This window comes from Chiroxiphia lanceolata, chromosome 1, assembly GCF_009829145.1.
Source record: "Chiroxiphia lanceolata isolate bChiLan1 chromosome 1, bChiLan1.pri, whole genome shotgun sequence".
Lineage (NCBI taxonomy): Eukaryota > Metazoa > Chordata > Aves > Passeriformes > Pipridae > Chiroxiphia > Chiroxiphia lanceolata.
Window position 1 is genome coordinate 4,964,430 of NC_045637.1, and position 25,385 is coordinate 4,989,814.

At 38.9% G+C, this 25,385-nt stretch overlaps 1 protein-coding gene across 10 annotated transcripts in view; it reads left to right on the plus strand.

Annotated features, from left to right (window-relative positions):
* TRAPPC9 (trafficking protein particle complex 9) overlaps positions 1-25,385 on the plus strand; it is a 469,416-nt gene that overhangs the window by 1,136 nt on the left and 442,895 nt on the right. For 9 of the 10 annotated variants that reach the window (XM_032687378.1, XM_032687405.1, XM_032687433.1 and 6 more), the window contains exons 2-8: positions 564-1,157; positions 10,184-10,329; positions 11,953-12,081; positions 16,066-16,092; positions 17,314-17,435; positions 19,142-19,267; positions 23,749-23,965. In XM_032687378.1, coding sequence (XP_032543269.1) covers positions 574-1,157; positions 10,184-10,329; positions 11,953-12,081; positions 16,066-16,092; positions 17,314-17,435; positions 19,142-19,267; positions 23,749-23,965 — 1,351 coding nt within the window. In that variant the 5' untranslated portion in view covers positions 564-573. The remainder of the gene's footprint in view (positions 1-563; positions 1,158-10,183; positions 10,330-11,952; positions 12,082-16,065; positions 16,093-17,313; positions 17,436-19,141; positions 19,268-23,748; positions 23,966-25,385) is intronic. The other variant, XM_032687452.1, reaches the window with a different exon arrangement.

Below are 25,385 nucleotides of genomic sequence, written 5' to 3' on the forward strand. Positions count from 1 at the left end.
AGCTCAGGGGAGAAGGAATTCTAAATAGTTAAATATAAAAGTAGAAAACGGTGTGTGGTCCTTCCCTACATGTGTTTTGAGAAAGCAGACTTCACTTTTTCTCAAAAATAAGTATTCTGGTACTGATTTTCCTCTCCCTGGCTGTGTGCAAGCACTGACAGCCGTGTAAAATTGGGTCATTCCTATTCGGTGTCTGTTTACATCTCACTCCACACAATTTTCCATATTTCCCCAAGGAAATGGGACTGGAGAGCCTGAGTCTGACAGGATCTTCTGAGGTGGTGCTTCTACTCTCTGGTTGTGGTGGAGACTCTGCTGCCCCGTGTGTGAGCTGTCTCATGTAGCTGCACAGAGAGCAACATTGAGTCAGAAAAATGTAATTTACAGATTTGTGTTGGCTGCATGGTTGAAGATTTAGTAAAATGATGACGCAAATATTAGTGTTGTAGCACATATATTCAGGATGCAGAAATGTTTAGCATCAAAGTCCTGGTTCGCTTCAGCAGCCGCATGTACTCTGAATGTTAAAAAATAATACACGTTTTTCTTTTACTGGCCTGCAGTTGGTGCAAAATGAGTGTTCCTGACTACATGCAGTGTGCTGAGGATCATCAGACCCTCCTGGTCGTGGTTCAGCCCATTGGCATTGTCCCTGAGGAGAGCTTTTTCAGGATCTACAAGCGGATTTCAGCTGTGAGCCAAGTCAACGTGCGCGACTCGCAGCGCGTGCTGTACATCCGCTACAGGCACCACTATCCCCCGGAGAACAACGAGTGGGGGGATTTCCAGACACACCGCAAAGTCGTGGGGCTGATCACTATTACAGACTGCTCCTCTGCAAAGGAATGGCCTCAGACTTTCGAGAAATTCCATCTTCATAAGGAAATGTATGGTTCTACCCTCTATGATTCCCGGCTCTTTGTCTTTGGGCTTCAGGGAGAGATTGCAGAGCAGCCCCGCACGGATGTGGCGTTTTATCCCAGTTATGATGAATGTGAGACTGTGGAGAAGAGAATTGAAGATTTTATCGAGTCCCTCTTCATAGTGTTGGAGTCAAAGCGGCTTGACAGGGCCACTGATAAGTCTGGAGACAAGATCCCACTCCTCTGTGTTCCTTTTGAGAAGAAGGATTTTGTAGGTCTGGACACCGATAGTAGGTAAGCAGCTACTTTTGTCAGCTTGCAGGTCTTGGAAAAAAAACACCTGTGGCACTTGCCAGCCTTCAGGATAAGCCTCTGAGAAAGGACAGAGTGTACCTTGTTACCACAGAGGTTGTGCCCAGATCTTACTGTGTCTGTCTGCTGTAGTTTAAGAGAACTTAATTTGTGGTCTCACCATATTTGATGTTCTGAGCTTGTTTTATATATATATTTAATTCATGAGGCTAATCAAGTAGTAGGAAGAAGTCACAGGAACAGGTTGAACAGCAGAATCTTCTGCTCTAATGAGACTTTTTGGTAGAAAGCAATAGTTAATAGATGTACAGTATTAATTAAAAAACTCAACATTGATGAAAATAATTTTTTATTATATTGGGTAGTATTTTACTAATCCTACTTGTTGTATTTTTTCCCCTAAGCCTCTGTCTACTTTTTCATCCTATGAAACAGTGGCTGTTTATTCCGGTGACTAAATCCAGCATCTTTCCCTGTATTTCTTTTTTATTGATTTAATTATTTGTTATTCTTGACCTGTCTTGTTTTGCTACCTGTTTGCTACAACTTTCTCTTTGGTTTTGTGTATGTTAAGAGTTTTGTTTTGTTTCCCCCCCCCAACATCTTTCCTTCCTCCTCATTTGCATTCTCAGATTTTAGTGTTATGATGTTCTTGTGCAAGGGATTAGTAATTCTGGTTAGCCAGCTACAGGCAGTGCAAAATCTGTTTGATTTGGCTGTTTGCAGTCAAATCCAAAGGATGGAAGCAACCACATTTGTCCTGGCAAGGACAGAGGTGTGGAATCCCTATCAAAATACAAAGTGTGTATGGGAATAGTATTGTTCATCTCTGTCTTGTACTGTGAGGGTTGCCAGCAGTTGTTGTTACTGTGTGTAGAAAGCAGGGTTTTCCAGAGCTGTCCAGGCAGGTTTGTGAAGGCTTTGGATCACATTAATCAGCTCTGTATACATAGTTAGTCCTGGTCTTGGAAACTGGAAGAAAGCATTTCAAGTTTCTAATTAGTTTGAAGCTCTCTGTTATATTATCTCTGGTTGCCTGAAGTATCTCTGTGCCCTACTCCTGCTCCTCTTGGTGAGAAGTTGAGCTGGGTCTGACCTGCTACCCAGTGTTATCCCTTGGTTTGTCCATGCACCATTCAGTTTTCATTATCAGTATAAATTATTATGTTACTGGTTTTTCTATGTGGGTGATAAAGTTTTGTAGAGTAGTCAAGCTCTTTTAGAATCTTGGCTTTAATTACTCAGTTTGAATGAATTTTTGTTGAATGTAATCAAAATTTCCTGTTCCAGTTAGCTAAGAAAATGACATTTTTTTGGCCGAGAATCTCCAAATCAGAATGAATTATGCTGTTCAGTTGTGTCTTTAAGTATCGTGCTTTGGAAATCAGTTTCTTAGATAAGTGACTTATTTCTGAGCAGTGGCTGTGCTGTAGCTTGTGGGTAAACTTTTCCTTTGAAGTTCTGAACTGGTGAGGAGCTCCAGTGACAGCAGTGTGTGTATCCACACGTGTCCAAGGAGATATTTTATGCTGTTGCACTGAGTTCGGACAGATGCAGTGTGATGCTTCAGTTCTTTGCAGAATGGAAGATGTGTGACCCTGGCTGTGTAAACATATGGGTTTATCCAGAGTTAATCACTGGTTCAGCTCTGCACACACCCTCGCTGGGAGGTTTGAATGCCAAACAGGTTTTCAGTAACTCTGGATCAATGGATACACTTGAAATGTTTGCTGCACTGCCCAGAGAAACAGTATTAAATGTTCTAATCGTTCAGTTCAATAGTAAGAAAGTTCTTCAGCTTTATTGTGGAGTTAGAACTTCTGATTGTTTGAAAATTTAGGATTTATACATGAATAACATGGGCAAGCTAAATGAAAATGTATTTATAGCTTCTCTGCACAGGGACCTTTGTAGGCACCTTCACGTAACCTGATGCATCTCTGCCTCTGTGTTCTAAAGCAGAAACTCAGGTCCCTGGAATAGGGTTGAACTAACATCAGTTTATTAAACTAACTTAGATTTTCAAGCATTAGTCTTTGGATGTGAACTGGTGGTATATACTATTTTACTACTTGAGAGTTTTTTATTACTTGCATTTTGTTCCTTGGGTTGCAATAACAGGATTTTGTTGTAGCATGTTCCCTTCTGCGGTGACATATTCCCTAATTTAGGGAAAGCACTGCATTAGTCACACCAGGGAGATACAGGGCTGGGAAGGACCTTCTCAATGGAGACTAGTTTCTGTTTTTGCAAGATATGATGTATAATTCTGTTCAGGGAGGGCTAAAGGTTGTCCGAGTGCAAGAAGTGGGTATGAGAACATCTCACAGAATAACTTTTGCCACTTTGTTCGTTTTGAGTCTGTCAACGTAGTGAGTTAAAGGAATGAATTAAAAAAATATTCTTGAAATATTGAGACAAATGAAACAGCTTTTTCTAGAATAGGTGAAAAATTCTAAAGGGTTGAAGGCAAAGGATACCCCCTTGATCTTACTTATAGACCTTCTGTCCATTTAATTTTTTTTTATACTGTGTATCCTGACCTCTCAGTCAGTGTGCAACCAATTAGTTAAAAAGCACAAACTTCTGTATGAAATAGATGGAAGAGAAAGCACTCTGTGTGCTTAGATAGGAGAGTATATGTCTCTCTTCCTGTATTTGTGGATGTCTACTTAGGCTAAATAAGCCTAAGTAGTAGTAGTATCTTTTCCTGTAATTTCTAAAAGTGAAGTTAAATTTCAGTGTGTATCAAAGGTCTTAATAAATGTGGAGTGAAGCTGTAACCTGGAGCCGTTGAACTGGGTTGGTACATCAGGTGAAAATATGTTAAGAAGTTACATGGGACATAGTAATTCTGATCATGTGAGTTATTAAACTTCCAAACTTCGTGTGTTGAAACTTTTCTCCATAAAATATTGAGGTTAATACGTATGTGATGATCAGGACTATATGTACAGACCTGATCTCTCTCACCCAATTAGTGAGGGTTGCACAATAATTGTAGTGAGGGTCACTACCTTGGTTGCATAATAATTGCAGCAGGAGTGGCTTCTTTTAAGATGCAGGGTTCATGAATTAGGGAGATGGATGGATTATTATGCTGCATTTCTAATAAAATGATTCTTAAAAAAGTGAGGATGATTTTTGTCTTTTGCAAGTTGCTTGTTTAAGGAGCAGAAGAGACCCATTCCCAGAACTGGTACTGAGATGACAGTTTACACAAACTCACTGTATTATGTGTGTAGAAGAATTTTTTTGGGTGACAGGAAACTTCATGTGTGAAAAATAGTGGCATTAAGTCCTAAAAACTTAGGAAGAAAGATTGCCCTGTTAAACAGAAGTTGTAGGACAGGGAGTCTGACCTTGGTTTAATTCCTAGGGCACAGGCAAGAGGTGATCTTGGCAAATCTGTTGATTTTTCTCTGTTTATCAGCTGTAAAATATGGATAAAATATCACAGGGATGCTGAGAGAATTGGAAAAGTTTCTGAAATTAGTTGCATTTGATAGTTATTTGTAGAGGCCAGGAGACTGATGGAAAAGTCTAGAAATGCATGTTCTCATGATGATACAAAGGTCCTACAAACTGGAAACTAGAAAACATACCAGAGATACCATTTTTAAGCTTTCTATTTTATTTCTGTTTTCAGCTAAAAAATTAAACATACCTGTGTATGATTATAAATCTACTTGGATAAGCTCATTTTAATGCTGTTACGTCAGTTTTTGTCTTAGGTTGTCTCTCTTTTAATACTGGGATCCATTTAATGAGGCACCACTTAGTCCTGTGGAGTGGAGAGACCATAGGGCTGTTTATAGATTCTCTACACAGTGTCATAGATGGGCTTTGTTCACTGATTTATCAAAGTTGATGATCTCAGTATGTGTATGTGGCTGTTAATTTTCCTTCTTTTCTCTGTCTTTCTAATTTTTGTTTTGTTCCTTTCTTTTTTTTTTCCTCCCCCTCTTCTCTCATACTGCCCTGTGAGTTTGTTGTTGGGTCTAAAAAGGTAGGCTGTGATTGTGTATATTTGAAAATAGTTAGCTTTCTTCCATGTCCTGCCTCCTCACTCCGCCTTCATTGCATACTTTAGTGTTGCTTTTTATATTTATTTTTCAGTACACACAAAAATAATTGCTGCTGGAGCCTCACTACTGCAGTTGCCCCCTTTTGGCACATTTGGCAATTATATTTGGTACCAATGCTGAATTTTTTTGTAGGACACCCATAGTTTGCTTAGGTGGCTGCTGGCCTCTGGAATTTGCTTTCTTTTTTAAACTCCAAAGCCATGAAGCTCTTGCTGCCTGTGTTTGGTTTCCAAATCCAAAAGTTCTGGCAGTCGATCCAACGCCGTAGCTGTGTCTTTCAAGTCTGGATAATGTTATGATTGGTGGTTCCTGGAGCTCTGCATGCTGATTGGAATTAGTAGACCTTGATGGAAGTTTTTGTTGAAGCATTTTGCATGAGAATACTTTTGAAAATTCATTTTGCATGTTTCTTGTTTGTAAGTTTAGCCAAATTTTGGGGGTCCAGAAATTCCTTCAAACCTGTTGCTGGCTGTAAATAAATTCTGCCTTGAAATATAGTATCGTTGCTCTGAATTTTCCTTAACATTATTCTGGGATCCTAGAAAAGAGCTGGGGATGGAGGATTAAAGCACATTTCCTATATAGCAAATGAGGCAGAAATGGAGATGGGGTCGGGTTGTGCTTTGTGGTTCCTGGAGCAGGTTTGTTGTCCTCCAGTTTGAAGTAGCAGCAGTGGTCACTTGGTGATGATTGTGGTTGTTATTCTGAACATAAAGAGTGTGTTTGGTACCAAATTAGCGCAACTAAAATTAGAGAATAAGATTATAAACTAGATTATAAACTAGTTATGTAGTCAACTGTGTGTTTGCATGGGGTGAGGAACTTCTGAAGAGGAGTTTGGGTGGCTGAGACTATGGAGTATCCTGGGTGGTCCTGCATTATGTGGCACTGCCTTCCTTGGAGATATTTCTGAGTGCATCACACTCAGGAAGGGGTTTGTGGTCTTTGAAATGTAATGTATAAAATTAACTTCCAGAGGAAAAATAAATAGAAACAGCTTTGGTAGGGCATGACAGGGAACTATCCCAGAGGAAGTAGCTGTTAATTTACATGGACTTCCTGTCCTCAAACAGATGAGGATTGAGCAATAGAGAATCAAAATATTTAAACAGTGTTTTAATAAGAAATAAATCAGAAGATAACTATAAGCTTCTCACTCTCAGCTTTGTGACCAGGTTCTTCAGATAAAGCTGTGAAGCAAAACTAGCTAGGTATTAAAATGGATAATCATCATTTTACGCTGATGTATTTGTGCATGTCTGATTTTTTTCCCATTAAATTTGCACCCCAGTATGCACTGAAGAAACAATGAGTCACTTGGACAGGCTTTTAAGGACCCCATGTTGTAGATACTGGAATTTTTAAAAAACAGGCTTCCCAAATATGAAGTAAATTAAGTTTTGCTGTCTATGCAGAAAGGGGTTGGTTTCAATAAAATCTTCGCCATTTGTCTTTTTGGACATACTGGAAGTAGTTGAATTTATTATACTTAATTGTGAGTGACTGGTTAAGACCCAGTTGATACATTTGTTTGGTGCAAACTTCCTCTATAATTAGTGAGAAAATACTTTCTAGGAGGATGGCAAAAGACTTGCAGGGACTGTAGGAGGTAGATCCTGTCTTGGCACCACCTTGAAGAGCCTAAAAATAGGTGGAGTGAATTCAGTCTTTGAATAATTAATAGTAAATTTCTTCATCACCAGGAATAAATTATCTGTTTACCTCTAAATAGAGTTTCTGAAAGAACAGTGTTGTGTATGAGCAATGTTTATTGATGTCTAGGTGAATAAAAGCCTTCTAACTTTGCATATATTGACATCTGCATAAATCAGCAGCAGAATGAGGTTGGGAGGAGCTGTTGGTGAAGCAGTGAGATTGAAATGATTCCGGTATTGGGTTCTGATTTAGGAGTCAGACATCATCTCTTTCCCTTTGCTGTGTGACTCATGTTTATGAACTTAATCATATGCAGTCTGGAAAGTCTGGAAAAAACACTTATAAGCTGCAGATTTGTGAGAATAAGAAATTTCATTTGTCCATAAACACAGAGATTACTTGAAAGTGTAGAGACACTCAACAGTGTAGTGTCAACATCTTTAAAAGGAATTACAACTGTGTAAGGAAACAGTGATTCTCCAATTCCACTGTCTATGTAAAAAAAAAGTTAAAAGCAATATATAACACTTGCAATCTTATTTTTTATTCTGGAATGCAGAGATTAAGAAAACCTCATTTGTAAACAGTTTATACTTTCCTCTACAATACTAGTTCAAGATTACAAAGGGAGGCATTTCAAAGATTACAAAGATTACAAAGGGAGGCATTTCTCTATAACCCGAAGCTCAGACTGAAATCCTGGTAAGATTTGGTGACCTTCTGTAGTTCATGCAGGGAGCTTTAGTCTTCACTTTAAATTTTCTTTACTTTTTTCCTTAAAAAGTTCTATAAAGTACATTCTTGTTGAAAAATAAAGGATGAATATTGCAGTTTCTTGACACATCTGAAAGATAAAGAACAAGAGTGTTATAGAGGTTCATTTAATATCAACATCTTCACATCAGTTGTGAATATGATGTGATAGATCAGAAAAGTGGGAACAGTTATATGGGAAGTATCTGTAACTTTTTAGATGGAGAGGAGCAATAGGAGACATACTTCTTGTCTCCTTTTATAATTTCCAGATTTTCTTGTAAACAGTGACGCTGGTTCTGATTGCTTTTCTATTTAATTTTTATAAGGACATTGTATGTGCTCCTGTATATCTTCTCTTTTCAAATTTCTGTCCTCCATCCATATAAATCAGTTACTTTTCCTTTATCTCCTTGAAGAACTATTTTTTTTTTCAAACCAGCTGCAAAGAATAGGACATTATTTGGTGGCTGAAGAGCTGCTTCTCTTTGGTGTAAACAACCCAAATCAAAGAGCTTCGAAAGCAAATAAACTAATAACATATAGTTGTTTTTATTATTGCCATTTCTCGTAGCCTTAAAATCTAAAGGAGATAAATTAATACCCTTATTCCTACCCTTACAATTCATATGCTCAGTTTCCCTTATACTTTTTTTATTTCTGCATTACACACTTTACAAAGATGTTCTCTTCAGATGTGTCATGGAGGTAATTTCAGATTATTTCAAGTCTTCTGGGAAGTTCTTTGCTGAAAAAAACCCCCAAAAAACAACATTACCCCAAACCTAATATCATTCCATAGTCGTGACTTTTCCTCTTGTATTCGAAGTCTCACTCCAGGGTATAGGAATTCAGCACCTGGAGAGTGGATGTTACCCCAGGGGTTTTTAGGATTTCTCTTTTGTGTGTAGTTGTTGAGTTCAAACATGCTGGGTAACCTTTTGAAAGACCACAAAATGGTTTGAGTGGGAAGGGACCTTAAAGATCATCTCATTCCAACTCTTCTGCCATGGGCAGGGACACCTTCCACTAGAACAGGCTGCTCAAGAGTCCCATCCAACCTGGCCTTGAACACTTCCAGGGATGGGGCACCCACAGCTTCTCTGGGCAACCTGTTCAACAACTATTCTGATGAATTTAATTGAAAAAGTATCGCTACATCTGCTAAAAGTGTAGAACTATGACAGTCAATCCAAGATACTTTTTATATTTTTAGAACCCCTTTTTAACCAGATTCTTTGGAGATACTTCAAGTATACAAAAAAAGAATGACATCTACAGCAGTTCTTCTAATTAAATTTAATTTTGGGGTAGCTTTTATTTTAGTTTAAACCACCCAAAGAAATAAGATTTTATTTTTCCCTGGTGTGATGTTTGGACAATGAACTTTCATGCCTCTCTCTATTCATGTAGTTAGACATTGATAGAACAAAAGGATTGCAGTATTGTAGGTAGATGAATAAAATATTTAAGCTGATTTTTAATTTTGCCCTAAGAAAACAGTTATACAAGGTAGAGCAAGGACATTGTTACCAGGGAACATTTTTGCAGTAGGGAGAACAGCAGAATTGCTGATGGAGTTGTTCTCAACTGTCACTTAAATCATGAGGTGCTTTCCAAGTCCAGTTTGTCTTACTTTGCATCTGTTAAGTTTCTTTAGCTGGTAGTTACTTAAAAAAAATTGAGTAATAAGGTTAGTGCCTTTATCACATGGGTTTGTGCCCAACTTGCCTTTTTAGTTGTACCAAGGTGTCTGTTTAATATTTTCAGTAGGACTTCGTTGGCCTTGGCTGCTCATTTGGAGAGAACTTCACCATTTATTTTAATATGTTAAAAAAGAGTAGCAAGAGAAACCCAGTCAACTCTTGCTGAAGTGATTGTGGTGTTTCATGAGTCATCCCTTTAGGAGAAGGTACTGAGAGCAGGGGAGGTTTGTGAGCCCTGAGCAGGTTCTGGGCCACCAACACCTCCGGGCTGTGTGTGGAGAGGGCCCAGGCAGCCAGTCCCACCAGAGGAGAGCTGAAGGAAGAGTCATCCTAAATATCCTCAGAGCCCAAATGTGATGGATTCCATGGGAAGCATCCAAGGAGTTATTCGAGAACAGGTTTCCGGAAGCACAAGAAAATCCATTCCCTACTGAGGGAAAGCAAAAAGGCAGAACAAAGACCACCAATGAGCTTTTGGGTGTACTTAAAAGCAAAAAAGCAGGATATCAGGCAGCCAAATACTCATTGTGGTTTACAAGAACCTGCTTTGGAGGTTTTTGGGGTGCGTGGCTCTAACTGCAGAAGTGCTTGGTAGCCAAAATGCACAATACCTTGCTTTTTTCCCAGTGTAGCCTCAAATTGTTGGTAGTTTTCCATATTATGCTGCTTAGAACTCATACTGGATATTTGCTCAGAGTAAACAAACGTTGATCTCTGTTAAGGAGGAAAGAAAATGGACTTTCGGTGTTTCTTGCCTCCAGTAAGTGTTTCCTGCAGGTGACTGAGCTGTCCTTTTCCCTTGCAGGCACTATAAGAAGCGCTGCCAAGGCCGGATGCGGAAACACGTGGGTGACCTGTGTTTGCAGGCTGGGATGTTACAGGATTCCCTGGTCCACTATCACATGGCAGTGGAACTGCTGCGCTCCGTCAATGACTTCCTGTGGCTTGGAGGTAGGATTAGGTGGTGGTAGTGAATCAGTAATTGGTTGCTAAACCCAAAGTAGATCAAACTATTTTCTGTAGTTTCCTTAAGTATAGTGAAAAGTGGGAATGATTCTGGTGAGCAGAATCTGAATATCAGGTGTGTCTGAGAATTAAATTGAAATAAAAATTGGTTAATAAAACCTGAGAAAGACATGTGTTTGAGGAAACCTGCGACATAAAATGTGTTAGTGTAGTAAAGCATGTACTTGAAAAAGAATTGTGTGTCTGACTTTTAATGATTCTTTTGAAAGTTTTGAAAGTTGGGGTTTTTTTCAGGGTGTACCCACTCCTGTGGACTGTTAGGAAAAGGATTTTGCCTTTACATCTACCAAAGTCACAAGTGTTTAATTTCCACTGGCATAACTTCCTTTCACATTAGGTCCTAGGATTCGCTTTTTCCCCCTACCTTTCCTTCATCCTTTTATTTCTTTTTTTCATTCCTACTTTTTATTATTTATTGGATATACAAATGATCTTTGAACACAATTTCTGCTTCTCAATTTTATACCCTTTTAGGACAATTGCTGTCTCCTCTTCTGCTTTTAACTTTCTCATTCTACTTGAAAATTCATTTATCTTCCCAATGGCTCTGTAGGTTACATATTATGAAAACCTTAACACCTTTTGACCTTCCACTTCTTTCCTTCTCTACTTCTGTACTTCCACTGGACTTGCTTTGGGATGAGTCTCCTGTCAGCCCAGATCTCCAGCCTGGCAAGTTCTCTTTGCATTGAAGACCTGCCCTACTGTTTGCCCCAGTTTGGTATCACCCAGGAAATTTCTGGGGGTGCTCTGTGCCATCACCCAGGCAGTTCATGAAGACATGAGTATTGTCCCCCTGAGGGACACCACTAATCATGGGCAGCCACTTGGCCTTTGATCCCGGCTGTCCAGCCCATTTTCCACCTACTTTATAGGCCAGCTATCCAAATCTTACCAATTTGGCTATAAGAATTCTATGGGAGGCCATGTCCAAACATCCTTTGAAAGGCAAAATATACAACATCCACTACTTTCCTTTGTCCACTGAGCAAATCATCTCATCATAGGAGGCAGTGAGGTTGCCAAGGACTTTTTCTTGATAAATCAGTGTGTGCTGTTCCCAGACACCTTCTTTCACTTCATGTGCTTCCAGACGGATTTCTGTGTAGCCTTTCAAGGGAGTTGATGTTGATCTGCCTGTGCTGGTACTTCCTTCTTGAAGAAGATGGTATTTCCCTTTTTCCAGCCATTAGAAACCTCCCCCAATTGGCATGACCTCTTGGAGGTGATAACCTTGGCTAGCTCTGGCATCAATGGATGCATCCTACCTGGATTAAGTGCTTTTAATACCTGTCTTCCTCTGCTGTGACAAGTTCTTTCTCCTACAGATCCTTCTAGTAGGACTGGGCACCTGGGAGGTCTGAGGACGGAGGAGGGAGGTCACACGGAGGTGAAAAGGACGTCGAGTATCTCAGGCTTTTCCATGGCCTTTGTCACTAGGTGTCCAATTTGAGCATATTTTATTTGTGTAAATAGACTTTACTACCTGATACTTCACTTCCTGCAAGTGTCCCTACTAATCTGTTGGCTTTTCCCTTCTCTCTCCAGCTGCTCTTGAGGGTTTGTGCTCAGCATCCGTCATCTATCACTACCCAGGTGGCACCGGGGGCAAAGTCGGATCTCGCAGGGCACAAGGAGGTTCCCTCTCTGCTGAGGCAGGAAACAGGCACAGGCCAGGTAAGGATGGGATTTTGGTTTTATTCCATTTGCCACCACTGAACACCTGAAAACTTCCTCCCTGCTCCCTAACTCTGTAAAATCCCACCAATGACAGGTTAAACTGGATGAGGGGGTGGGAGGGGAGAATGGTATTTCTTTTTAAGATTTTTACATTAATGGCTTTTCTACTCTTTTGGTGTTAGTGTCAACACATGTGCTTTGCATAGAGTTACAAAGCTTTTGATTTCTTCACCTGACTGTTAGTAGTGTCTGTTAGTTTGAATTTTGCTGGAGGAGATGCAGATAGTTTTCATCAAGATGATGTGGCAGAGCTGCATGTATTAAGAATAAATTGGGTACATTTATTCAGAATTTCTTCTGCTACTCGAAAGTCAACATTTAGTAAATAGATTTGGTGAACTAAACACCAATAAACCGATATAATTTTTAAAATTTAGTGTGCTTTTCCTGAACTCTTGAATTGCAAAAGATGTGGCTGAGGAGAAATGTGAGAGTGCTCTGTAATAGTGAACCCCTCTGCTTTTCCCTGTTTGTTCCCTAAACTTCCTCACTCCCTCCTTTTCCTTATCTTTAGTTACACCCCATAAGAAGTCTTGTACAGTCCCAAGATATTCTTTCCCAATAATGAGCCCTATTTCCCTGTAGGCAGTGACCTCTCAGTCTGTCTGGAAGGGGATGCAGAGAGTGCTGGTGTAACTGAGCTTGATGGGCTTCATCTCTGGACATCTCTGTGACTGATTTGGTTCTCAATCACTGATCCTCTCTGCTCCTTTGTGCTTGTGCAGATGACCACATAACCTGACACTTCTTTCATGGAGTAAGGGCTCCTGAAAGTTTCTATGGCTTCCAAGAGAGCCTGGTTGGGGTAGGGAAATTAAAATATATTGATTATTGTAAATTACATGGGCCTTTGGACTAAGCCAGCACAGCTGCTTCTGTGTATACACTCACACAGTACTGAAACAAAGTTGGGCTTAAGTGCTAGTGTTGTTTTCTTATGTGCAGTGGGACCAACATTAATTCCTTCATCTCAAAGAAGTAACCACTCATCTTTATTCTTCTAAAACTCACAATCTAGTAAACAGTTACTTTGTATTATCTTTATTACAAACTGTGTTTGTTGACACCAGATAATTGTGATAGTAAAATTACTTTATTTCAGGACAGAATACTAATTTTTCATATAATATCTAGTCATTAAAATCTGTGCATTGGGTCCCATGACCTGTGAGTGCATTTCATTTGGTCCCATGACCTATGAGTGCATTCTGTGTTGACTGTTAAATTATAATTTCACACATTAGTTGACCTTTGTCAACTTTTCAATGAGTATTTAATAGGAGGTGTTGCAATCTGTTTGTAATGGATACTCCTGTTTACCAAAGAAGGTAACATGTAAGTCACAGATATCAGAATAATTGAATAGAGTATGTATTTTGGGTATATTAATGCTGCTTCTATCAGTTTGCAAATTCAGAAAATGCTGTTTGCAAACTTGTCAGTGTAGTTGTATTTTGAAAATGTTTTAGTTTCACATGATAAAATTTTTTAAAGGACTTTTGTGGGAAGAACAGCTAATTGCAATTTTTTTGTCATCCCTTCCAGATAAAATGTTATCCCCCTGGCCCATGATATTGTTCCCTAACTCTGTGTGTGATCTCTATGTGTGTTTTGAGGTCTGAACTGCTGAGCTAAATCTGCCCAAACAGCTGTTGCTGTGATGTCTTTTCTTACAAGGCTTTCTGAAAGTTTCTTTTCATTACCTTTCCTTGACTCTACAGTGCCTTTCATTTAAAATCTTTCCAAACTACACCTTTGTTTATAATCTGTTTTGTTACAATTAATTTTGTGAGGACAGTGTTTAATCTAGGGAACAAATTCCAGTGTATCTTTCTGTAGGATAAGTCCAGAAATGAAAGGGGTTTCCAAATTCTGTGCAAATCAAGAGATGCCAAACTTGGAACTGGCATTCGTGGCTGTTTCTGAGGCACAAGTAGATGTGAGAGTTACCTTTGTTGCCTCCTGCTGTGCCTGGAATTGCACCCCTCCTTGTTCCTGTAGTTCAGCCTTCACAGGATGGGGTTTCTTGGTACTGCCTTTGTGCCCAGACCCGGCCAAGAGAAACATCTTTGTCTTGAATGACCTGTTATTTCCACCACTTGGCATTTTCAGGCTATAGCACAGGACCAGGCTGCTCAGAAACTGCTCTGGTGTCTGCTTTGTGTAGAAAGAGAAGCTTTAATATTGTCTCTCTTTGTATAAGATAAAACACAATGTTAAGAGGGCAGCGTTGAAGGGGTTTGGTTTTCTTGTTTTATTTTTTTTTTCTCTTCCCTACTAAGGAAAATTGCAGTATATATTCTGGTGAAACCATCTGTTGCAATTTTTACCTGTCTGTAACCATCAGAATATTGTCAGTTTTTTGTTTGTGTGTCCTTCAGCTTCTTTTGAACCTATCTTGGTGGGAATAGTTAATTCAGAAGAGAATTAGTTGATAACCTGGTGTTCAAAGTGCTTGTCTGATGGAAGGGGATGTGGAATCTTTCCTGCTCCAAAGACAGGTTTCTCCCTTGGCCAGTGCCATGGGCCCTTGGACTGCGGTTCCTGCTGATTGAAAAGGCAGGACATGGACCTGTGGAGCGAGTCCAGAGGAGGCCACGAGGGTGGTTACAGGGCTGGAGCACCTCTGCCATGGAGAAAGGCTGGAGAAATGGGATTGTTCAGTCTGGAGAAGAGGAGGAGGATCTGGGGAGAGCTTTTTGTGGCCTTTCAATATAGAAAGGGGCTTATGAGAAAGGCAGAGAGACTTTTTAGCAGGGCCTGTAGTGACGGAAAAAGGGGCAACAGTTTTAAACTCAGAGTAGATTTAGGTTGGGCATGAGGAAGAAATACATTAGGATGAGGGTGGTGAGGCTCTGGAACAAGTTTTCCAGAGAAGCTGTGGATGCCTCGTCCCTGGAAGTGTTCAAGGCCAGGTTGGATGGGGCTTGGAGCAACCTGGTCTAGTGGAAGGTGTCCCTGCCCATGGCAGCGAGGTTGGAACTTGATGGTCTTTAAGGTTCCCTTCCAACCCAAACCATTCTATGATTCTGTGAAAAGGGAACTTTGATGCTTTAAAGGGGTGTGACTGCTCCTGTCCCTAAACCCTTTGGTTTGTATGGGACAGGTTTGGGCTGTGTCCCCCTTGAATTGTCTCTGGAGCCTTCAGTGCAAAGGGAGATTTTGAGTTGCTCGGTTCCTGCTGGCCAGGAGGACTGGCCATGGGCTGTCAGTTCTGATTTGTGTGTTGAATAAGCTGAGTTTAGGTTGTTTTATGCTAGGCTCACTGGCTATTTTGGGTTTCTCTGCTGGGTTTTATTTGTTAGAATTCTTGAGCTCTTAATTTTGTCACCTGACCTTTCCCTTTCCCCAGTCAGAATTAGGTGTTATATTCACTAATCCAACTTTGCAATACTCTTGGCAGCTCTTTTTCATGAATAGTCTGGCTTGTTGGGTTGGCATGACTCAGTTATTCAGAGTATTTGATGGAGGGAAATGAATGACAATTAAAAGGGATACAATTACTTGAAAATGTTATTCTAGACTATTGTGCAGATTAAATGAACTTCCACAAGGAGATTTAAGTACTGTAGGTCCTGGTATTAAAATATACTAAGTGGACTGTGATGGAAACTTGACAACTAAAACAGTGAAGAAAAAAGAAAAAAAGATATGGCTTTACATTCTGAAAATTCTGAAATTCTTTTTAAGGTGTCTTAGAATTCATTGCAAGTTTATGGGACTTTTACATTTATTTTTTAATGAGAAATAATATGTGGTGACTACTTGAGTTATAATTGGTAGTCCTTCAAAACATAAGTGATGATCTTGATAAATTTTATAATTTTCTTCAAGCCTGATGTTATAAAACATTATAAGAACTTATTTTTGTTGGCTATATTTACAGCTGAAAAAAAAAATCATTTTTGTTCCTCCTTTTAGGGGCACAAGAAGTTCTCATTGATCCAGGTACATTATTTTTCTGCATGTTTCCAAAATATTTTCTTTTATTACGTGAATATGTTTTGCATTTGTGTAGATAGTTACTGCCAGTTGCCAAAACTAGTAATGATCCTTGTTGCTTCAGTTTTTTTGGCTGTAAATCTGGAGGAAGCAAAGAGATTGAAGGGTAAATGGCACAAAATAAATGATGTAGTTCCGTGTTTGTGTCCCTGTAAATTCCAAACAACATTGTTGCTTCCCATCAGTAGTGAGGATTTGTAAATTTTTTTAAACTGACAAACCTGACTGGTCTCATGTAGTGTCATGGTGCTCTTTCAGTCATCATGAACATTTTTCACTTAACTTCCATGAAAACCCTGTTAATCTACAGATGTGCTTGGTGCAATTTGTAAGGTTGATAAACATATAAAAAATTTGCTTTAGGATTTGAGCATGTAAAATAACATATTTCTAAATATATAGAGGGAGCAGAAAGTATCTTTAACAGTAGTTTTCAACTGTCTGCTGAGAGTTAAGGCCAACTCTGAAACAGAAGAGATTTTCTTGCCATCTTAGTAGAGAAACCTCCCAGAGAAATAAATTCCCATATAATCCTACAGATTAAGTAACACCTAACAAGGTATTGAGCCTTGCCAAACCTTTGATGTATTTTCTCACTTATGTTAACTCTTCAATAAAATCAAATTCTAGAAATAAAATTTTCATGCTCTTTCTAATATCCCAGATTTCCTTGGCTTCTATTTCACATTCTTATCCCTTATGCATGTGAAGACACTGTCTCTCACCTTCTTTCATATAGATGAAAACCAATTTCTCACTGTTCTGTCTGAGCCTTTTCTCTTCAATGTGCTTTAGAAATACAGTTTTAAAGTAGAACAAGGAATAGTTCAGAGATCGAAGTTGCATATTCAGATGTGACCATAATCTAATTTGACCAATCTGTTACTTTATTCATAGTCTAAACATTCAGTTAAGTGCAAGAAATTATGGTGAAAGGTTATTTTCTGTTTGTTGGCTCATGACTGAGTCAATTTTTCTTGTATACTGTTTGAAATACCATAATACAACAGAACTAGTGTTTCTAGCCAGAGCCTGATTTCTTTCTAGGTAGGGCAGGTGTACTCTGTGTATTCTTTGTCAAACCTACAGCATATTCTAGATTTGTTTTTAGGTATTCAGCACTTTGTAGAAGTCCTTGTGCTCATTCCTTACCCTGTTCTGTTCCAGGTGCTCTGACTTCCAACGGTATAAATGCAGATACCAGTGCAGAGATAGGACGTGCCAAGAACTGCCTGAGTCCTGAGGACATCATAGATAAATACAAAGAAGCCATTTCTTACTATGGCAAGGTAATCCTGCTTATTTTTAAGAGACTTCACTGAAATTCTTTTCAACAGTGAACTACTGTGGCTTTGGTTTGGGAGGATCTTTTAAAGCACGTGCTGGGAACTTTGTAAAACAGTTTCCAGCTCAACTGGAGCAATTTTTTAGGTTTTTGTGCAAGTGCTCAGAGCCTGAGATGGTAAGGGAGCTTAATGTCTGCATTCATAATAGGAAAAGAAAAAGAATGATTTCATACTGTGACAGTAGTGGCTCAGTGTCCACATCAACATTAAACAGAAGTTTCATGTATTGCAGTGGAGTTACTTATGCTTCAATCATTTTTAATTGCAGGTATTTCTCTTGTTAGACATACAGATTATCTTTAGACTAAGCTGGGTAAATATAATAGGCATTTCCATGTTGGTTTTGAAGAGAGACTTTCCAAATGAAACAAGATCATTGTGCTCATGAGTTAATTTATGGTCTGGAGCAGTGAAAGGTGATAGTTTTGGGTATAGTGTCAGATAAATTGGAATCCATCAATAAAACAGTAATTCTCAAGGATGCATTCAGCTTCTTAATGTTACCTTAATGGTACATTGCTCATCTAGAAAGAGTATGATTTCTTTAGAAATATGAAATTATTGGACTTTGTTGGGCTTAGGGCAGGATATTTATATTTTGATTATAATAATGATATTCTCAGCAAGTAATAACTGTACCTCACTGCAGCTTCACTTGCAAATACCAAAGAGCTTTTTTGTATTGGGACTGATATATGACTTCAAGACAAGCACAGTTACCTTCTGTCTGTTCAAGATCTACAGACAGAGCAACACCTTGCTCTAATGCTGAGGAAGCAGCACTTCCTACATATTTTTTTATGTTATCACTGAACTGAAGAAACTTTTGTGGCACCTTCTAAAATGGATTCAATCTCCAATGATTTGCTTCTGCTGATATAAATGCACCTGTAACTGCTTTGGTAGATTAACTCCTGCATTTTGTTAGGAGATTTCTTTCCCCCATTAGTTTTCAAACATGATAAATCCCTGAACAGAGTTTATCTGCAGCAGGAGATGGGCTGACTCACATGTCCAGTATCAGTGTTGTTTGAGGAAACAACGAGATCAGCTTGTTTGTCTAGAAAAATTGCCTGTTTGTTGTCTGAGCTCAAACAGATCGATGCCCGTTGTCTCCTGCCTTCCTTGAGCAAGCTAAATAACTAAACAGTCATTTACAGAAGGTGTTTTGTAAACTAGAACACCGAGAATGGTTTGTAATTCTCTTGTCATCAGTGAATCGGTTTTATTTTAAATAAAGAGAAAATTGATTCAGTAATAAAAATATTTTTGCTTACATACCTATTGCACTGTGAAAGTACAATTTATTTGCAGGCACACTACCCACACCCACTATATATGAGCTTATCCAAAATGGTACTAATATTCCCAACTTTTCTCCTCATGTGAACTCTCAGAAGCTATGCTGTGTCTCAAAATAATAGAAGTGAGTGAAGAGGCTGAAAACGATTGTTTTGCATAATAACATTTTAGTTGACACCTTAATTTTCACTTGGGCATATGTTGATAATTTAACAGTGTAGTCATTAGCATTAAGGAATTGCTGGGTTTGGAAGATGTGACAGCTGATTTATGTGCTGAGCAGAAATGCTTATAAAACCTAACAGGTGCAATCCTTCAATATTATTTTAATTTTCTCCCTCTCCAAGTACAAGAACGCTGGTGTGATTGAACTGGAAGCTTGTGTGAAGGCAGTGAGAGTCCTTGCAATACAGAAGAGGAGCATGGAAGCCTCTGAGTTTCTGCAAAATGCAGTTTATATCAACCTTCGTCAGGTTGGTGTGGAAAGTCCAGTTATTTTTCTCTTCCTGTTTTACAGAATATGCTGAAAGTTATTTAGATTCAGGAGACTGCAGTTTATTTTCTGTTTCACCACCCTCCTTCTCACTAGGACTTGACATCTGAGGATTTTTACATCTGTGAGTCTGGCTTAAAAGGTATTCAGAGTTCATCTGAAAACATGAGGACTTAGTTTGAGGTTAAAACTCTATTGGTTGTTCTCTGTTCTGAAGGAAAAAAAAGAACCCCCGTTGTTGTTCTCTTGTGATGATGTACCAGGGAAAAACAGCTTCTTGGGACTGATCTGCAGGGGATCTTTTTAATTTTCTTGATTGCATCTCATTCAATGAAACTGTGAGCAAATCAGGGGTGGCCTGTTGCAGAGTGAGCTGAAGGGTCTGATTAGTGCTGTTAATCAATTGAATTTTTGTTGTGTAGTGCAAAGTCTTAATTAAGCCAAATCAGAAAGAAATTCAGGGAGAAAATCAGTATCCAGAATTGTGGGAAAAGTGCTCAGTAGTACAACACAACAGGACTAACACTTGCTCAGTGTCTCAAGTTGGTGTCACTGGTTACAGAGAGACTGCAGTGGTTGAGAACTAATAAAGAGCAGTTGGATTTCTAACTGGTTTTTGATTTTTGCTCATTACATCTTGGTAAGATGAGCAGTTTAAGTCCACACTATTGAGCTTATTAAACCCAGAAAGGGACAGCAAATTTATGAGAGAGGTAGAAACCTTTCTTTCATTTGCAGAGAATCCTTTCTCTGGAGTCAATTTTCTTACTCAACATAAATGAGAAATTAATTAATTGATAAGCTATCGTACAAATCATCAATTTTCTTACAGAGTACCTTAACTGCTGTAATCCTTGTAGTGCCAAGGGCCTTCTCTCTAATTCTGTAATCTGTCTTTTGCTGGCAGCTCTGCACCTTTCCTGTAAGCTGCTAGGGCAGTATTTTTCTCTTCTTGTTCTGGTGCTGTTATTCTCATGGCCTGCAAACTCCAGTATTGTTGTTATGTTGTTTTTCTTCTGGAAGGAATTACTGCCATGGTGAGAATCCCCTGTTCTCCTCCCTGACACACTCACATTGCAATGTCCACTTTATATTAGGGCTGGGGAATGTATCTTCCATAAAGAGAGGTATGACTGGAAATTATATTTACAGCTCTTCAAGATTTACAGTATATAACATGGAAGCAAATAGTAGTTATATTTATAATTTGGTCTAACTCAGAGGAGGATCATCATCCTGTGATACCTGAGGGAAACAAGCTATAGGACAGTGTTTTTCACTTGCAGGTAGATAGAACATTAGCACAACCAATATTCAACAGCAGCAAAAACACCTCACAGGTTAAAGTGAAAGACTCATAAACAGGAAAACTTAGTTTCTGTCCATAAATTCAGTCTCCTGCTCAGTCTAGTAATATTATGTAATTGGTGTTTTCTGATGAGCTGCAGGGTAATCAGACTTAATTTTGCATCCAGTTATGAGGAATAAATTGTAAAATCTAATTACAAAGAAAGTGTGCTTATAAAATTTTAATGTAGTAAGGAATAATTAAAAAACAAATAAAAAGCTACGTTCTTGAAAGCCTGGCTTGAAACAAGGCTGTGAAAAAACTGGCTCCCTTGCTTGGATAGGGAACTCCAGCCTTTCCAGGTGCAGCTGTAACTTGGTTGGGTGTAACAGTTAAAGAAAAATCAACCAGGTGGAAAAGATGCTGTGCTTCAGGTGGTGGCTGTTCTGCAACCACTTTATAGGCATTAAGCTTTTATAAATTGGTAAGGTCAGGAAAGATGTTTGTGAATGCTCCACTCCTGCCCTGCCGAATGCCTGCTGCACCCTTCCAGGATTAATTACTTGGAGTATCTGTGTGGGGTTTTCTCTTTTTTCTTTTTTTTTTTTTTTCTTGTTTTTAATTCCTACATAGTGACAAATAACTGTTTGTGCTCAGGGAAAATGCAATTTTGCTGTCTTTGTGGTGGTGAACAAACAGTTTCCTGAAATGGCAGAAAATACTTAAGTAACTTTGGGGGCAGCCATTAAGCAAACAGGTCAGGTAACAGTGTTAAAAACTTACTCAGATATGATGAAAATAAAACTTTCTGAGAATCTGTGGCTTCTCTGATAGTTGTTCCAATGATTAGTGAGTGCTCCTGTCTACCTAAATAGCATGACCTTGTCTTTTCTCATCTTAAAAAGTTTAGTTTCCATAGGTGTATGAACATTGACAGTATTTGTATTTGAGGAATAGCTTTTGATAGGGGTTTCTTTTAAGCTCTTTTTGCTTTAGTTCATGATGATGTGTTGTGCCCTTTCCAACTCTGCTGCCATACTTTTTTGTCATTCTAACTTTTTAAAAATGGCATAAATGGAAAAAAGAGAGAGGAAAAAAAAGGTGGAACAGCTTGTTTCTGCTGGAGTAGGTAACTTTAATCTGACACCTCTTGTTCTTTCCCAGTGATTGCTTTTGGGAACTCTGATAAACTCGTTAAAAATTGTTCTGTATTTTCTTTTTGTGCCTTGTGTTCTTTCCAGCTGCATTGATTCCTGAAAGTTTTCACCTTGGTGCAATTGCCTTTTTACAGCTCTGGGTACAGGGCTTGGTCTTTTCTAGGGATGGGCAATATTCCTGCATCAGATGTTGTCTTGTGTCAGTTCTGAAGGAAATAACAACTTCGGCTTCAAAAATGGTCTGGAACTTTCCATAGTGATTTGCTGATCTATTTGTGTCTCTTCATATCCTGAAGGATGAAGATTTCATGGTGCCCTCTGAAAACTCTTCTTTGAGGTCTCTCATATCGCTCTGTCCAAAATTAGAAGAGGCTTTTTGAAAACAGACTATTTTTGTAGTTATATCAGGATTTAAGTGACTAAAAGATGTTTTGAAGCTTCAGTTAAGACCTGATAATTCCTATGAAAGCTCACTAGTGTGATTTACATCTTTCTTTGACTCTCCAAGGCTTTAAGTTTCCGAAGTTACATGCACTGATTGATACTTTCAGTTTTGAAGAATGAGCTGCAGAAGCGCTGTTTCTGTCCCTTAGTGCTATTTTTGAATGAAGTTTGTCATTCGAAACGCCTTTGCAAAACATGTTAGCAGCTTAGAGTAATTTAAAATACATTTTATTGCTTTTGGTTGTGCCTGCTTGGTCCCGTGCACTAGGTGTCAGCATTGGCTCACATTGCTGGTTACTGGGATGGAGAGTTGGAAGTACTTGGTATCACCCAGAGTTTCTGTGGCAATTTGTTCTTGTCTGTCTGATTCCAAAGCAAGGTTCTCATTCAGACCAAAGGGGAAAAGAATGGTTGCCTGGGGCTTGTGCCAATATATTGATGAGCTAAAGAAGCCCATGGTGGTTGTTCCTTATCAAGTTTTTTTCAACCTTAAGCCCAATGGAGCTTTAACTAAATTCCACCTCACTAGTTGCCAGTCTGCACATGTATCATAGAATCCTTTAGGTTGGAATAGACTTCTAAGATCATCAGGTCCAACCATTAACCCAGCACTGTTGAGTCCAGCACTACACCATGTCCCTGAATGCAACATCTACGCATCCTCTCAGTCCCTTCAGGGATGGTGACTCCCCTGCTTCCCTGGGCAGCATCTTCCACTGCTTGACTCAGCAAAGAAATCTGGGTCTGTATCTTCCTATGATGTTTTGCTACTTTAACATTATTTTTTACATTGTTGAGAAAGCTCACATTGGACTCATTAATATCCTTTGAAACTTACTTCAGGCAAGGCAATGATGAGACACTGGGACAGATTGCCCAGAAAAACTGTGGCTGCCCCATCCCTGGAAGTGTTCAAAGCCAGCTTGGATGGAGCTCTAAAAAACCTGGTCTAGTGGAAGGTGTCCCTTCCCAGGCCAGGGGTTTGGAATGAAATGGTCTTCAAGGTCCTTTGCAACCCAAACCATTCTATGATTCGGTCTCACAGTGTGAAAATCATAGTACAGTGTCATGGAATGAAAGTTTTGTGGTTTACAAGATTAGAGATGTAAAAATCGAGACAGTAATTTCATGCTTTCATAGCCTGAGATTTCAAGATTAGATTTAATCTTAAAGAGATGAAAATCTTTAACTTCGTAAACCAATAAATTTTGGAAGTGGTATATTTTGGCATTCTTTTTATGCACATGAATTTCTTGTTGAATATCTTCCATACAATGTGGAGCTGTTTAGCTGTTACTGGCTGTTTTGACTGTTTACTTGTTAGTACCACTGACAAATAAGTTGCTGCAGAACTCCATCTTTGCAGCTTTTGTTAGTTGTTGAACCAGGCTTAAGTTTTCCTGGCAGTAGAAGCACATGCCTGGCTATGTGCAAAATCCCCGGCCTTCTGCAGTGCTGGAGATGTCTCCTACATTTTTTTTTCTTTCCTCCTGCTATTTTTCTTAAACTCAGATGCACACTTTAAAATTCAGATTAAACCCAGTCTTCTTCTCTTTTCCCTCGCAATGTCAGCTCTCAGAGGAGGAGAAGATCCAGCGTTACAGCATCCTCTCGGAGCTGTACGAGCGCATCGGTTTTCACCGAAAATCGGCTTTTTTCAAGCGCATCGCGGCCATGCAGTGTGCAGCCCCCAGCATCCCCGAGCCCGGCTGGAGGGCCTGCTACAAACTCCTGCTGGAGACTCTCCCTGGGTACAGCTTGTCACTGGATCCTCAGGATTTCAGCAAAGGTAGGTGCTTCTGGGAAAGTGTGGGTCACCGTACTAGGACACCCAACTGGCTCCCTGTAACTGATTTCCTGGAGAAGATTTCATATTTCATATTTTGATGTTTCAAACCAAAATTATTTGCTAGTCTGAAGCTAACTGCAGCAGTTGTTTAACACTGTACTTTCACTTTTTCTTAGTGTTGTTTCAATACTCTTGTGCAGGGCTAAGAGTTGGACTCGATGGTCCTAATGGGTCCTTTCCAACTCGGCATATTCTGTGATTCTCTAATAATTTCAGATTTCGTGAGGCACTGAATGTGATGCTGTGTTCCTCTGTTTTCAGCAAGTAATTATGTTTTATTTATGAAAACTTGATTTCTAATGTTTTTCAGAAATGTCTTTGTTTTGATTGTGCACTTCTCAGTACAAAAAAAAAAGGGTCATATTTTAATTTGGAATATTTTTTCAATTAAAGTGCCTCCAACATTTGTATCAGAAATTGTATTGCCTTTGATATTTGGTGCTGTTTGAACTTATATTGAAAGAAAAAAGATTCTTTTACATATTTTTGTATATAAATACACATACATGCATATAATTATACCTGTATGTGTAGGGTCAAATTTTCCCACAAATTAGATCAGAGACAATTAATATGGTGCTTGGGAACTCCTTTTGAGTAAACCTTTCCATGTAACCCAAAACCTTGCATTCTGAAATGATATGTGAGAGAAGGTAGAAAATGCCAAGTAGACAAGATGGAAAGACAAAAGAGTCTAGGAAGAGGGAATGTACTGGGAAAAATGTGCTGAGGCCTGGGATGAGAGTGTGTTGGGAGAAGAGGCTGTAAAAGTTCTGTAAGAAATGATGATTAAAAAAGGCAAAAAAAATGACAAGATTGGTGTTTATCTTTCATTTTTACCTCACCTTTGTGTTGAAGTGCTCTGTCTGATTTTTACCCCAAAAAAGGCTCTTTTAGAGGCACATGGGAAGATCACTGTAAACGTTAGGAGCCACTTGATAAAAAGGACATTTCACATGTGGAAAATAATGAAAGTCTTGTGTGCAAAATATAGACTCTCCAGGTCTGGTTGCAGTTAATATTCCTAGAGCAATTTGCCAAATACTGAAGGGTTATATTAGAAGGAAGGCTGTTGAGAAGTTTGTGAAGTATTCCACATCTTGGAATATTTGTTATTTAAAAATTACTGCTCTTACTTACTACTAAAAGCACGTTAAGTTTCATGAGGAGTGCTGCATATAACAGTTTTGAAGGAAAAGTTACATTATGATGATCTATTCATTGTAACCACAGATAATTTGCAAATAGAAAATAATTCATAGTCTGAAACTTAATTTTTAAAGACTGAAAATCGGGATCTGTGCATCATGTTCTAAAGTTTTATTGCTTTTTACTGACTTTTATTGACCAGGAAAGCATT